The sequence below is a fragment of the Pristiophorus japonicus genome, chromosome 11 (assembly GCF_044704955.1).
Source record: "Pristiophorus japonicus isolate sPriJap1 chromosome 11, sPriJap1.hap1, whole genome shotgun sequence".
Taxonomy (NCBI): domain Eukaryota; kingdom Metazoa; phylum Chordata; class Chondrichthyes; family Pristiophoridae; genus Pristiophorus; species Pristiophorus japonicus.
In genome coordinates, this window is record NC_091987.1 from 104,392,961 (window position 1) to 104,406,270 (window position 13,310).

The 13,310-nt window shown below is 66.6% G+C and overlaps 1 protein-coding gene across 2 annotated transcripts in view; it reads left to right on the forward strand.

The window, feature by feature from the left end:
- LOC139276207 (lebercilin-like protein) overlaps positions 1-13,310 on the forward strand; it is a 242,903-nt gene that overhangs the window by 160,240 nt on the left and 69,353 nt on the right. For both annotated transcript variants that reach the window (XM_070893834.1, XM_070893835.1), the window contains one exon: positions 1,828-1,937. In XM_070893834.1, the coding sequence (XP_070749935.1) occupies positions 1,828-1,937 (110 nt within the window). The remainder of the gene's footprint in view (positions 1-1,827; positions 1,938-13,310) is intronic.

Here is a 13,310-nt window from a genome sequence, read left to right on the forward strand (position 1 = left end):
TATGGCGCGGGCCGTGGCTGATGTGGCAGTAGCCCTTGAGTGGCAGTCCGAGACCATGCAACACCTGCATTCTGCCATGTCGTCAATGCGTGCTGGCATCACTGCGCTGTGTGATCTGATGCAAGGTCAAATTGATGCCACACAAGCATTGACTGCTGCCATCAAGTCCTGGGCCCCATTAGTCCAACGTGGAGGTAACGGTGCCAAAGTAGGACAACAATCTGCGCTCCAACATATTGCTCCAGATGCTGAGGCTCTGCCCCGGGGGAGTGGCAGGCTGTCGGTCGAGATGGAACTTGATGTCCTCTCTCAGGACATGTGTGCTTCCAGGATAGCGAGCATTGAGTGCGAGGAGGTGCTGCGTGTGGTTGCACACCAGCTGCACATTTAGGGAGTGGTATCCTTTTCTGTTTCTGAATACCTCGGCATTCTGGAATGGTGCTCACAAGGCCATGTGCATGCAGTCAATTGCTCCTTGAATCCTCGGGAAGCCCACCATCCTGGCAAAGCTACATGCGTGCTCATCCTGTTTCTTCCTGTCATCGGGAAGGTAATGAAGTGCATTCAATGGGACGTAGAGAGCCTGTGTGAAGTCACGGATGCAGCGATGTGCTGCAAATTGTAAGACGCTGCATATGTCCCCTGAAGCAGCCTGGAAGGAGCCGGAGGCATAGAAGGTGAGTGCCGGGCCGCGCAGTCCTGGTGCGATGTCAGGTGGCAGGTCTGCCTGCAGGAAATGGCATATCTCTGTAACTACCTTCTTTTGGAAGTGCAGCCTTCTAACACACTGCTCCTCAGGCAGGTCCAGGTATGAGCATTGCCACCGGTAAAGGGTATAAGGCCTCCTGCCCCGAAGTCTAGGGGCTCTCCTCCATCGACCGCTGACATGGCCGACAGCCCTTCTCTCTTCATGGTGCCTTGCTAGAGCATGTAGAATGCGATGCTGGCGAACTAGTAATGCCCTCATTAAAGTTTTAGAATTAAGTTTTTCTCAAGTTGAACTGGTACGTCTGTCTGCCGCTGCAAACTCAGTGGCTCACCACTGTGCTGTGTGTAAATGTAGCCCTGACTGTGACCTCTGATCCCTTTAAGTAGCCACCAGTTAACAACTCTGCAAGCCTGTACCGACTGCTTTTCCAGACTTTGTTCTTGGCTGCCGCTAAATGAGGGGCTGCACCTAATTTACCGACTGGGGCGCAAGCGTGGGCGTTGCACTAGGAATACATCATGATCAGAGTGATCGTCAACAGCCAAGCGCTACTGGTTTGCGCCCCCAGTGAGCCTCCAATTAATTTTCGGTCAGAGCACTAAAAGCTGCACTCCCGGTCAGTAACCTCTTAGTTAATGCCCTCCTCTGGCCACTAACTAAGATGTTAGACAACTGAAAATCCAGCCCATTATTTTTAACTTGCATCCCTGGGTTATCAAGGGTATGCCATCAGAGCATAGGATCAAATTATAATGTTTCATATATCTCCAGTTACAGTTCTCTATTTGAAACCATGTCAATTATTGCCATTTAATTGCCCTTTATTTGTATTCCATATTTTTTTTTAATTTTCTGACTGATTTTAGTAATTACTGTGATATTCAGCCTTCCCCAGCCCACAGTTGTGTTGAATAAAGTGACACAAGTATATATGGCATTGCATGTCTTCCATCGAGCTCAGCTGCACTTCAGGGAAATTTGAAAGAGAGCTAGCAGCACTATTTGAATGCAATGTGATGCAATAAAAGCTAACGCATGCAAATTTCACTTTCATCAGATGTTTGACAAGTTCTACAGAATTTCTGCAGTTGTATTTACTGTTTCCTTTTGTCAAACAGTAGAAAACGTAGCCAAAGCAATACAGACAGAAGAATGTGTTTCTCCTATCAGCTCCTTTTCTCCTCATAATGTTCTACCAAGTTTAGAGAAGAAGACTGGCCACAATGAGGTAAGCTTTCCATTGATTTGCAGTTGCACCCACACTTCAAATATAATATGGTCTGTGGCTTAACTACTGACTAGAGCAAAATGTATTTTCATAATTGTTGCATGAAATACCATACATCCACAAAATCACTTAATGGCCCCAAATTTGCAGTCGGCAGCGTAGCTACAGAGTACGCCGCCAACCTACGGAAATAATACAAACTTACTTTACGTGAGGCCCAGAACCGAGACTTCCTCTTCAGTGCTGCAGAGTTGTGTGCAATGTATTACAGCACGAAGGCCAGAAGTGCAGTGTACACCTTATGCGTAAGGGAAGACACGGCCACAAATGCTGTCAAAACTAAGCCACGCCCACAGAAACTTCTTTCAGTCTCCTCCATTTAAATTACATTTTAAAAACTGTTGAAAACTTCTAAGAACTTTTAAAAACATGTATTTTTTTGTGAAGTGATACCAGAACGGTTAACAATCCTTTCTGACGCACTCAAATGGGTTCCAATGGTTTTCTGCAAGGGCAACTAACAAATTCAACCATTTAATAAGAAGGTTTTAAGAGGACTCTGAACGATCTTAATGAGATTTACATGTCACACCAAAGTTCAATGTGAATTAAAGCTTACATCAAAAATGCAGTGATTTTTCAGCAGATCATTTTTGCTGTACAACGTCGATTAGGTTTTGGAAATAACCCGCATACATAATTTTGAAAGAAAGAAAGAATTGCATTTATATAGTGCCTTTCATGACCACCAGACGTCTCAAAGCGCTTTACAGCCAATGAAGTACTTTTGAAGTGGAGCCACTGTTGTAATGTGGGAAACGGGCAGCCAATTTGCACACAGCAAGCTCCCCCAAACAGCAATGTGATAATGACCAGAAAATCTGCTTTTTTGTTATGTTGGTTGAGGGATAAATATTGGCCAGGACACCAGTGCTATTTAGTGCCACGGGATCTTTTACGTCCACCTCAGAGAGCAGACAGGGCCTCGGTTTAACATCTCATCTGAAAGACAGCATCTCCAACAGTGCAGCACTCTATCAGCACTGCACTGGAGTGTCACTCTAGCTTTATGCGCTCAAGTTCCTTGAACCCACAACCTTCTGACTCAGAGGCAAGTGTGTTACCCATTTAGTCACAGCTGACACTGGACAAATTTGCCTTTTTTTTCATCCAAACTCACAATTTATTAGTCCCCATGTATAACAATTTATTAATTCCAGTTTTTCTGCTCAGTAAAGGTCTAACAATGTTTTATATCTCCTACAAGTAATGTTGTTGAATTTCAGAACGAGATTGCCAGCCATATATTCAATGTTAATTTTCAGGATTAAAATATATTATTCAGACCTCATTTAGACTGGTAATAGATAAATCTATTTTCCTTGTTATCGATGCATTATGTTGTTCATTTTTGAATTGAAAGGACAGAAATTAGTCACTGAAATCTGATAGATGTTCACTTTATTTAACTTTCTTACTCAACTTCCCAAGTAATAAAATGAAACTCGACCAACAAAAAAAGTTCCCTCCACCAAAACGTACACAATGTACATATCTTCTTTTAAGATGTGAAACAGGCTCCTGCAAATTATTTCACAAACTGCAACATTTTAGGAAATAATTGCTGGGCAGTTGGTGGGCAATTAGCCCAACACTGCGCCAGCAATTGGTATTTCCCCGTCGGTGCGGATCATCTGCCAAGGCACACCTTGACAAATTGCAAGTTCGTGGAAATCCCAAACTTGCAGTATATTTCAACGGCAGTATGACACCGTACCCTCAGAGTAGGCCATCGTACCCACCACAAAATCTACCCCATTATTTCCAATAAAAATTTATGATTCTACAACAGGCCATTAGTGATGGCTGAGTTGATAACATAGGATTACATAGGATATGTGACACAGAAACAGGCCATTCGGCCCAACCAGTCCATGCTCCACTCGAGTCTCCTCCTGTCTTTCCTCATCTAACTCTATCAGCATAACCCTCTATTCCCTTCTCCCTCATACGCTTGTCTCGCCTCCCCTTGAATGCATCTATACTATTCGCTTCAACCACTCCCTGTGGTAGTGAGTTCCACATTCCCATCATTCTTTGGGTAAAGAAGTTTCTTCTGAATTCCCTATTGTATTTCTTGGTGATTATCTTATATTGATGGCCTCTAGTTTGCTCAACCCACAAGTATCCGCGCTATCAAAACCTTTCATAATTTTAAAGACCTCTATTAGGTTACCCCTCAGCCTTCTTTTTTCAAGAGAAAAGAGACCCAGCCTGTTCATCCTTTCCTGATATGTATACCCTCGCATTTCTGGTATCATCCTTGTAAATCTTCTCTGCACCCTCTCCAGTGCCTCTATATCCTTTTACTAATATGGCGGCCAGAACAGTATGCCATACTTTAAGTGTGGTCTAACCAAGGATCGATACAGGTTGAGCATAACTTCTCTACTTTTCAATTCTGTGGGGCTGAAATTGTTTGAACAGCTGGTCTGCCCGTTTATCGGCGGTCCGCGGGCTGTGCATCGTATTTTACTGGGGCGGAGTTTGCGGGATTTTCATCAATTTTTTCTCGGTGGTTAGCCGAGCGCGGCGGGCGGGAGCAGAGTGCAGCCAGCGGTGACGGGCGGGAGCGGAATGCAGCGGGCGGAGTGTGGCGGGTGGGAGCGGAGTGCGGCGGGAGCGGAGTGCGGTGGGCAGGAGCGGAGTGCAGCGGGCGGGAGCTGAGTGCGACAGGCGGGAGCGGAGTGAGGCGGGCGGGAGCAGAGTGCGACAGGCGGGAGCGGAGTGCGGCGGGCGGGAGCGGAGTGCGACAGGCGGGAGCAGAGTGCGGCGGGCGGAGTGCGGCGGGCGGAGTGTGACAGGCGGGAGCGGAGTGCGGCGGGCGGAGTGCGGCGGACGGGAGCGGAGTACGGCGGGCGGGAGCGGAGTGCGGCGAGCAGAGTGCAGCGGGCGGGAGCGGAGTGCGGCGGGCGGGAGCGGAGTGCGGCGGGAGAGGAGTGCGGCGGGCGGGAGCGGAGTGCGCCGGGCTTGAGCGGAGTGCGGCGGGCGGGAGTGGAGTGCGGCAGGGGGAGTGTGGCGGGCGGGAGCGGAGTGCGGCGGGCGGAGTGTGGCGGGCGGGAGCGGAGTGCGGCGGGCGGAGTGCGGCGGGCGGGAGTGGAGTGCGGCAGGCGGAGTGCGGCGGGCGGGAGCGGAGTGCGGCGGGCGGGAGCGGAGTGCGGCGGGAGCGGAGTGCGGCGGGCGGTGTGGAGTGCGGCGGGAGCGGAGTGCGGCGAGCGGAGTGCGGCGGGCGGGAGCGGAGTGCGGTGGGAGCGGAGTGCGGCGGGAGCGGAGTGCGGCGGGCGGAGTGCGGCGGGCGGGTGTGGAGTGCGACAGGCGGGAACGGAGTGCGACAGGCAGGTGTGGAGTGCGACAGGCGAGCGGAGTGTGGCGGGCGGGAGCGGAGTGCGACAGGCGGGTGTGGAGTGCGACAGGCGGCAGCGGAGTGCGACAGGCAGGTGTGGAGTGCGACAGGCGAGCGGAGTGCGGCGGGCGGGAGCGGAGTGCCACAGGCGGGTGTGGAGTGCGACAGGCGGGAGCGGAGTGCGACAGGCGGGTGTGGAGTGCGACATGCGGGTGTGGAGTGCGACAGGCAGGCGGAGTGCGGCGGGCGGGAGCGGAGTGCGACGGGCGGGCGGAGTGCGGCGGGCGGAGTGTGACGGGCGGAGTGTGGCGGGCGGGAGCGGAGTGCGGCGGGCGGAGTGCGGCAGGCGGGAGCGGAGTGCGGCGGGCGGAGTGTGGCGGGCGGGAGCGGAGTGCGGCGGGCGGGAGCGGAGTGCGGCGGGCGGTGTGGAGTGCGGCGGGAGCGGAGTGCGGCGAGCGGAGTGCGGCGAGCGGAGTGCGACGGGAGCGGAGTGCGGCGGGCGGAGTGCGGCGGGCGGGAGCGGAGTGCGGCGAGCGGAGTGCGACGGGAGCGGAGTGTGGTGGGCGGAGTGTGGCGGGCGGGTGTGGAGTGCGGCGGGCGGAGTGCGACAGGCGGGTGTGGAGTGCGACAGGCGGGAGCGGAGTGCGGCGGGCGGGAGTGGAGTGTGACGGGCGGGAGCGGAGTGCGACAGGCGGGAGCGGAGTGTGGTGGGCGAGAGCAGAGTGCGGAGTGCGGCGGGCGGGAGCGGAGTGCGGTGGGCGGGAGCGGAGTGCGGCGAGCGGAGTGTGGCGGGCGGCAGTGGAGTGTGACGGGCGGGAGCGGAGTGTGGTGGGCGAGAGCGGAGTGCGACAGGCGGGAGCGGAGTGTGGTGGGCGGGAGTGGAGTGTGACGGGCGGGAGCGGAGTGCAACAGGCGGGAGCGGAGTGTGGTGGGCGAGAGCGGAGTGCGGCAGGCGGAGTGTGGCGGGCGGGAGCGGAGTGCGGCGGGCGGGAGCCGACTGCAGCGAGCGGAGTGCGGCGGGCGGGAGCGGAGTGCGGCGGGCGGAGTGCGGCGGGCGGGAGCGGAGTGCGGCGGGCGGAGTGTGGCGGGCGGGAGCGGAGTGCAGCGAGCGGAGTGGGGCGGGCGGGAGCGGAGTGCGGCGGGCGGGAGCGGAGTGCGGTGGGAACGGAGTGCGGCGGGAGCGGAGTGCGGCGGGCGGAGTGTGGCGGGCGGGTGTGGAGTGCGACAGGCGGGAGCGGAGTGCGACGGGCGGGAGCGGAGTGCGACGGGCAGGTGTGGAGTGCGACAGGCGGGTGTGGAGTGCGACAGGCGGGTGTGGAGTGCGACAGGCAGGTGTGGAGTGCGACAGGCGAGCGGAGTGCGGCGGGCGGGAGCGGAGTGCGACAGGCGGGTGTGGAGTGCGACAGGCGGGAGCGGAGTGCGACAGGCGGGAGCGGAGTGCGACAGGCGGGCGGAGTGTGACGGGCGGAGTGTGGCGGGCGGGAGCGGAGTGCGGCGGGCGGAGTGCGGCAGGCGGGAGCGGAGTGCGGCGGGCGGAGTGTGGCGGGCGGAGTGTGGCGGGCGGGAGCGGAGTGCGGCGGGCGGAGTGCGGCAGGCGGGAGCGGAGTGCGGCGGGCGGAGTGTGGCGGGCGGGAGCGGAGTGCGGCGGGCGGGAGCGGAGTGCGACAGGCGGGAGCGGAGTGCGACAGGCGGGAGCGGAGTGCGACAGGCGGGCGGAGTGCGGCGGGCGGAGTGTGGCGGGCGGGAGCGGAGTGCGACGGGCGGGCGGAGTGCGGCGGGCGGGAGCGGAGTGCGACGGGCGGGCGGAGTGCGGCGGGCGGGCGGAGTGCGGCGGGCGGAGTGTGGCGGGCGGGTGTGGAGTGCGACAGGCGGGTGTGGAGTGCGGCGGGCGGGAGCGGAGTGCGGCGGGAGCGGAGTGCGGCGGGCGGGAGCGGAGTGCGACGGGAGCGGAGTGTGGTGGGCGAGAGCAGAGTGCGGAGTGTGGCGGGCGGGAGCGGAGTGCAGCGAGCGGAGTGGGGCGGGCGGGAGCGGAGTGCGGCGGGCGGGAGCGGAGTGCGGTGGGAACGGAGTGCGGCGGGAGCGGAGTGCGGCGGGCGGAGTGCGGCGGGCGGGTGTGGAGTGCGACGGGCGGGAGCGGAGTGCGACGGGCGGGAGCGGAGTGCGACAGGCGGGAGCGGAGTGTGGTGGGCGAGAGCAGAGTGTGGAGTGTGGCGGGCGGGAGCGGAGTGCGGCGAGCGGAGTGCGGCGGGCGGGAGCGGAGTGCAGCAGGCGGGAGCGGAGTGCGGCGGGAGCGGAGTGCGGCGAGCGGAGTGCGGCGGGCGGGAGCGGAGTGCGGTGGGAGCGGAGTGCGGCGTGAGCGGAGTGTGGCGGGCGGAGTGTGGCGGGCGGGAGCGAAGTGCGACAGGCGGGTGTGGAGTGCGACAGGCGGGAGCGGAGTGCGACAGGCGGGAACGGAGTGCGACAGGCGGGTGTGGAGTGCGACAGGCGGCAGCGGAGTGCGACAGGCAGGTGTGGAGTGCGACAGGCGAGCGGAGTGCGGCGGGCGGGAGCGGAGTGCGGCGGGCGGGAGCGGAGTGCGACAGGCGGGTGTGGAGTGCGACAGGCGGCAGCGGAGTGCGACAGGCAGGTGTGGAGTGCGACAGGCGAGCGGAGTGCGGCGGGCGGGAGCGGAGTGCCACAGGCGGGTGTGGAGTGCGACAGGCGGGAGCGGAGTGCGACAGGCGGGAGCGGAGTGCGACAGGCGGGTGTGGAGTGCGACAGGCGGGCGGAGTGCGGCGGGCGGGAGCGGAGTGCGACGGGCGGGCGGAGTGCGGCGGGCGGGAGCGTAGTGCGACGGGCGGGAGTGGAGTGCGGCGGGAGCGGAGTGCGGCGGGCGGTGTGGAGTGCGGCGGGAGCGGAGTGCGGCGAGCGGAGTGCGGCGAGCGGAGTGCGGCGGGCGGAGTGTGGCGGGCGGGTGTGGAGTGCGGCGGGCGGAGTGCGGCGGGCGGGAGCGGAGTGCGGTGGGAGGGAGCGGAGTGCGGTGGGAGGGAGCGGAGTGCGGCGGGCGGGAGTGGAGTGTGACGGGCGGGAGCGGAGTGCGACAGGCGGGAGCGGAGTGTGGTGGGCGGGAGTGGAGTGTGACGGGCGGGAGCGGAGTGCAACAGGCGGGAGCGGAGTGTGGTGGGCGAGAGCAGAGTGCGGAGTGTGGCGGGCGGAGTGCGGCGAGCGGAGTGCGGCGGGCGGGAGCGGAGTGTGGTGGGCGAGAGCGGAGTGCGACAGGCGGGAGCGGAGTGTGGTGGGCGGGAGTGGAGTGTGACGGGCGGGAGCGGAGTGCAACAGGCGGGAGCGGAGTGTGGTGGGCGAGAGCGGAGTGCGGCAGGCGGAGTGTGGCGGGCGGGAGCGGAGTGCGGCGGGCGGAGTGCGGCGGGCGGGAGCGGAGTGCGGCGGGCGGAGTGCGGCGGGCGGGAGCGGAGTGCGGCGAGCGGAGTGTGGCGGGCGGGAGCGGAGTGCGCCGAGCGGAGTGCGGCGGGCGGGAGCGGAGTGCAGCGGGAGCGGAGTGCAGCGGGAGCGGAGTGCAGCAGGCGGGAGCGGAGTGCGGCGGGCGGGAGCGGAGTGCGGCGGGCAGGAGCGGAGTGCGGCGGGAGCGGAGTGCAGCAGGCGGGAGCGGAGTGCGGCGGGCAGGAGCGGAGTGCGGCGGGAGCGGAGTGCAGCAGGCGGGAGCGGAGTGCGGCGGGCGGGAGCGGAGTGCAGCGAGCGGAGTGCGGCGGGCGGGAGCGGAGTGCGGCGGGCGGGAGCGGAGTGCAGCGAGCGGAGTGCGGCGGGCGGGAGCGGAGTGCGGCGGGCGGAGTGCGGCGGGCGGGAGCGGAGTGCGGCGAGCGGAGTGTGGCGGGCGGGAGCGGAGTGCGCCGAGCGGAGTGTGGCGGGCGGGAGCGGAGTGCTGCGAGCAGAGTGGGGCGGGCGGGAGCGGAGTGCGGCGGGCGGGAGCGGAGTGCGGCGGGCGGAGTGTGGCGGGCGGGAGCGGAGTGCGGCGGGCGGAGTGTGGCGGGTGGGAGCGGAGTGCGGCGAGCGGAGTGTGGCGGGCGGGAATGGAGTGCGGCGGGCGGAGTGTGGCGGGTGGGAGCGGAGTGCGGCGAGTGGAGTGCGGCGGGCGGGAGCGGCGGGCGGGAGTGGAGTGCGGCGGGCGGAGTGCGGCGGGTGGAAGCGGAGTGCGGCGAGTGGAGTGCGGCGGGCGGGAGCGGCGGGCGGGAGTGGAGTGCGGCGGGCGGAGTGCGGCGGGTGGGAGCGGAGTGCGGCGAGTGGAGTGCGGCCGGCGGGAGCGGAGTGCGGCGGGCGGAGTGCGGCGGGTGGGAGCGGAGTGCGGCGAGTGGAGTGTGGCGGGCGGGAGCGGAGTGCGGCGGGCGGAGTGTGGCGGGTGGGAGCGGAGTGCGGCGAGTGGAGTGCGGCCGGCGGGAGCGGAGTGCGGCGGGCGGAGTGTGGCGGGCGGGAGCAGAGTGCGGCGGGCGGGAGCGGAGTGCGGCGGGAGCGGAGTGCAGCAGGCGGGAGCGGAGTGCGGCGGGCGGGAGCGGAGTGCGGCGGGCGGGAGCAGAGTGCGGCGGGCGGGAGCGGAGTGCAGCAGGCGGGAGCGGAGTGCGGCGGGAGCGGAGTGCGGCGAGCGGAGTGCGGCGGGCGGGAGCGGAGTGCGGTGGGAGCGGAGTGCGGCGGGAGCGGAGTGCGGCGTGAGCGGAGTGTGGCGGGCGGAGTGTGGCGGGCGGGTGTGGAGTGCAACAGGCGGGTGTGGAGTGTGACAGGCGGGAGCGGAGTGCGACAGGCGGGAACGGAGTGCGACAGGCGGGAGCGGAGTGCGACAGGCGGGAACGGAGTGCGACAGGCAGGTGTGGAGTGCGACAGGCGAGCGGAGTGTGGCGGGCGGGAGCGGAGTGCGACAGGCGGGTGTGGAGTGCGACAGGCGGCAGCGGAGTGCGACAGGCAGGTGTGGAGTGCGACAGGCGAGCGGAGTGTGGCGGGCGGGAGCGGAGTGCGACAGGCAGGTGTGGAGTGCGACAGGCGAGCGGAGTGTGGCGGGCGGGAGCGGAGTGCGACAGGCGGGTGTGGAGTGCGACGGGCGGGCGGAGTGCGGCGGGCGGGAGCGGAGTGCGGCGGGCGGAGTGTGACGGGCGGGAGCGGAGTGCGGCGGGCGGAATGCAGCGGGCGGGAGCGGAGTGCGGCGGGCGGGAGCGGAGTGCGGCGGGCGGAGTGCGGCGGGCGGGAGCGGAGTGCGGCGGGCGGAGTGTGGCGGGCGGAGTGTGGCGGGCGGGAGCGGAGTGCGGCGGGCGGGAGCGGAGTGCGGCGGGCGGAATGCAGCGGGCGGGAGCGGAGTGCGGCGGGCGGGAGCGGAGTGCGGCGGGCGGAGTGCGGCGGGCGGGAGCGGAGTGCGGCGGGCGGAGTGCGGCGGGCGGAGTGTGGCGGGCGGGAGCGGAGTGCGGCGAGCGGAGTGTGGCGGGCGGGAGCGGAGTGCGCCGAGTGGAGTGTGGCGGGCGGGAGCGGAGTGCGGCGGGCGGAGTGTGGCGGGTGGGAGCGGAGTGCGGCGGGCGGAGTGTGGCGGGTGGGAGCGGAGTGCGGTGAGTGGAGTGCGGCGGGCGGGAGCGGAGTGCGGCGGGCGGAGTGTGGCGGGTGGGAGCGGAGTGCGGCGGGCGGGAGCAGAGTGCGGCGAGTGGAGTGCGGTGGGCGGGAGCGGAGTGCGGCGGGCGGAGTGCGGCGGGCGGGAGCGGAGGGTGGAGTGTGGCGGGCGGGAGCGGAGTGCGGCGGGCGGAGTGCGGCGGGCGGGAGCGGAGTGCGCCGAGTGGAGTGTGGCGGGCGGGAGCGGAGTGCGGCGGGTCGAGCGGAGTGCGACGGGTCGAGCGGAGTGCGGCAGGCTGAGCGGAGTGCGACAGGCCGGAGCGGAGTGCGACAGGCCGGAGCGGAGTGCGACAGGCGGATGTGGAGTTCGGCGGGCGGGAGCGGAGTGCGGCGGGCAGGAGCGGAGTGCGGCGGGAGCGGAGTGCAGCAGGCGGGAGCGGAGTGCGGCGGGCAGGAGCGGAGTGCGGCGGGAGCGGAGTGCAGCAGGCGGGAGCGGAGTGCGGCGGGCGGGATCGGAGTGCGACAGGCGGGTGTGGAGTGCGACAGGCGGGCGGAGTGCGGCGGGCGGGAGCGGAGTGCGACGGGCGGGCGGAGTGCGGCGGGCGGGAGCGTAGTGCGACGGGCGGGCGGAGTGCGGCGGGCGGAGTGTGACGGGCGGAGTGTGGCGGGCGGGAGCGGAGTGCGGCGGGCGGAGTGCGGCAGGCGGGAGCGGAGTGCGGCGGGCGGAGTGTGGCGGGCGGGAGCGGAGTGCGGTGGGCGGGAGCGGAGTGCGGCGGGCGGGAGTGGAGTGTGACGGGCGGGAGCGGAGTGCGGCGGGAGCGGAGTGCGGCGGGCGGGAGTGGAGTGTGGCGGGCGGGAGCGGAGTGCGGTGGGCGGGAGCGGAGTGCGGCGGGCGGGAGTGGAGTGTGGCGGGCGGGAGCGGAGTGCGGTGGGCGGGAGCGGAGTGCGGCGGGCGGGAGTGGAGTGCGGCGGGAGCGGAGTGCGGCGGGCGGTGTGGAGTGCGGCGGGAGCGGAGTGCGGCGAGCGGAGTGCGACGGGAGCGGAGTGCGGCGGGCGGAGTGTGGCGGGCGGGTGTGGAGTGCGGCGGGCGGAGTGCGGCGGGCGGGAGCGGAGTGCGGTGGGCGGGAGCGGAGTGCGGCGGGCGGGAGTGGAGTGTGACGGGCGGGAGCGGAGTGCGACAGGCGGGAGTGGAGTGTGGCGGGCGGGAGCGGAGTGCGGTGGGCGGGAGCGGAGTGCGCCGAGTGGAGTGTGGCGGGCGGGAGCGGAGTGCGGCGGGTCGAGCGGAGTGCGACGGGTCGAGCGGAGTGCGGCAGGCTGAGCGGAGTGCGACAGGGCCGGAGCGGAGTGCGACAGGCGGATGTGGAGTTCGGCGGGCGGGAGCGGAGTGCGGCGGGCAGGAGCGGAGTGCGGCGGGAGCGGAGTGCAGCAGGCGGGAGCGGAGTGCGGCGGGCAGGAGCGGAGTGCGGCGGGCGGGAGCGGAGTGCGACAGGCGGGTGTGGAGTGCGACAGGCGGGAGCGGAGTGCGGCGGGCGGGAGCGGAGTGCGACGGGCGGGCGGAGTGCGGCGGGCAGGAGCGGAGTGCGGCGGGCGGGAGCGGAGTGCGACAGGCGGGTGTGGAGTGCAGCAGGCGGGAGCGGAGTGCGGCGGGCGGGAGCGGAGTGCGACAGGCGGGTGTGGAGTGCGACAGGCGGGCGGAGTGCGGCGGGCGGGAGCGGAGTGCGACGGGCGGGCGGAGTGCGGCGGGCGGGAGCGTAGTGCGACGGGCGGGCGGAGTGCGGCGGGCGGAGTGTGGCGGGCGGGAGCGGAGTGCGGCGGGCGGAGTGCGGCAGGCGGGAGCGGAGTGCGGCGGGCGGAGTGTGGCGGGCGGGAGCGGAGTGCGGTGGGCGGGAGCGGAGTGCGGCGGGCGGGAGTGGAGTGTGACGGGCGGGAGCGGAGTGCGGCGGGAGCGGAGTGCGGCGGGCGGGAGTGGAGTGTGGCGGGCGGGAGCGGAGTGCGGTGGGCGGGAGCGGAGTGCGGCGGGCGGGAGTGGAGTGCGGTGGGCGGGAGCGGAGTGCGGCGGGCGGGAGTGGAGTGCGGCGGGCGGTGTGGAGTGCGGCGGGAGCGGAGTGCGGCGAGCGGAGTGCGGCGAGCGGAGTGCGACGGGAGCGGAGTGCGGCGGGCGGAGTGTGGCGGGCGGGTGTGGAGTGCGGCGGGCGGAGTGTGGCGGGCGGGAGCGGAGTGCGGCGGGCGGAGTGCGACAGGCCGGAGCGGAGTGCGACAGGTGGGTGTGGAGTGCGACGGGCGGGAGCGGAGTGTGACGGGCAGAGTGTGGCGGGCGGGAGCGGAGTGCGGCGGGCGGGAGCGGAGTGCGGCGGGCGGGAGCGGAGTGCGGCGGGCGGAGTGCGGCGGGCGGGAGC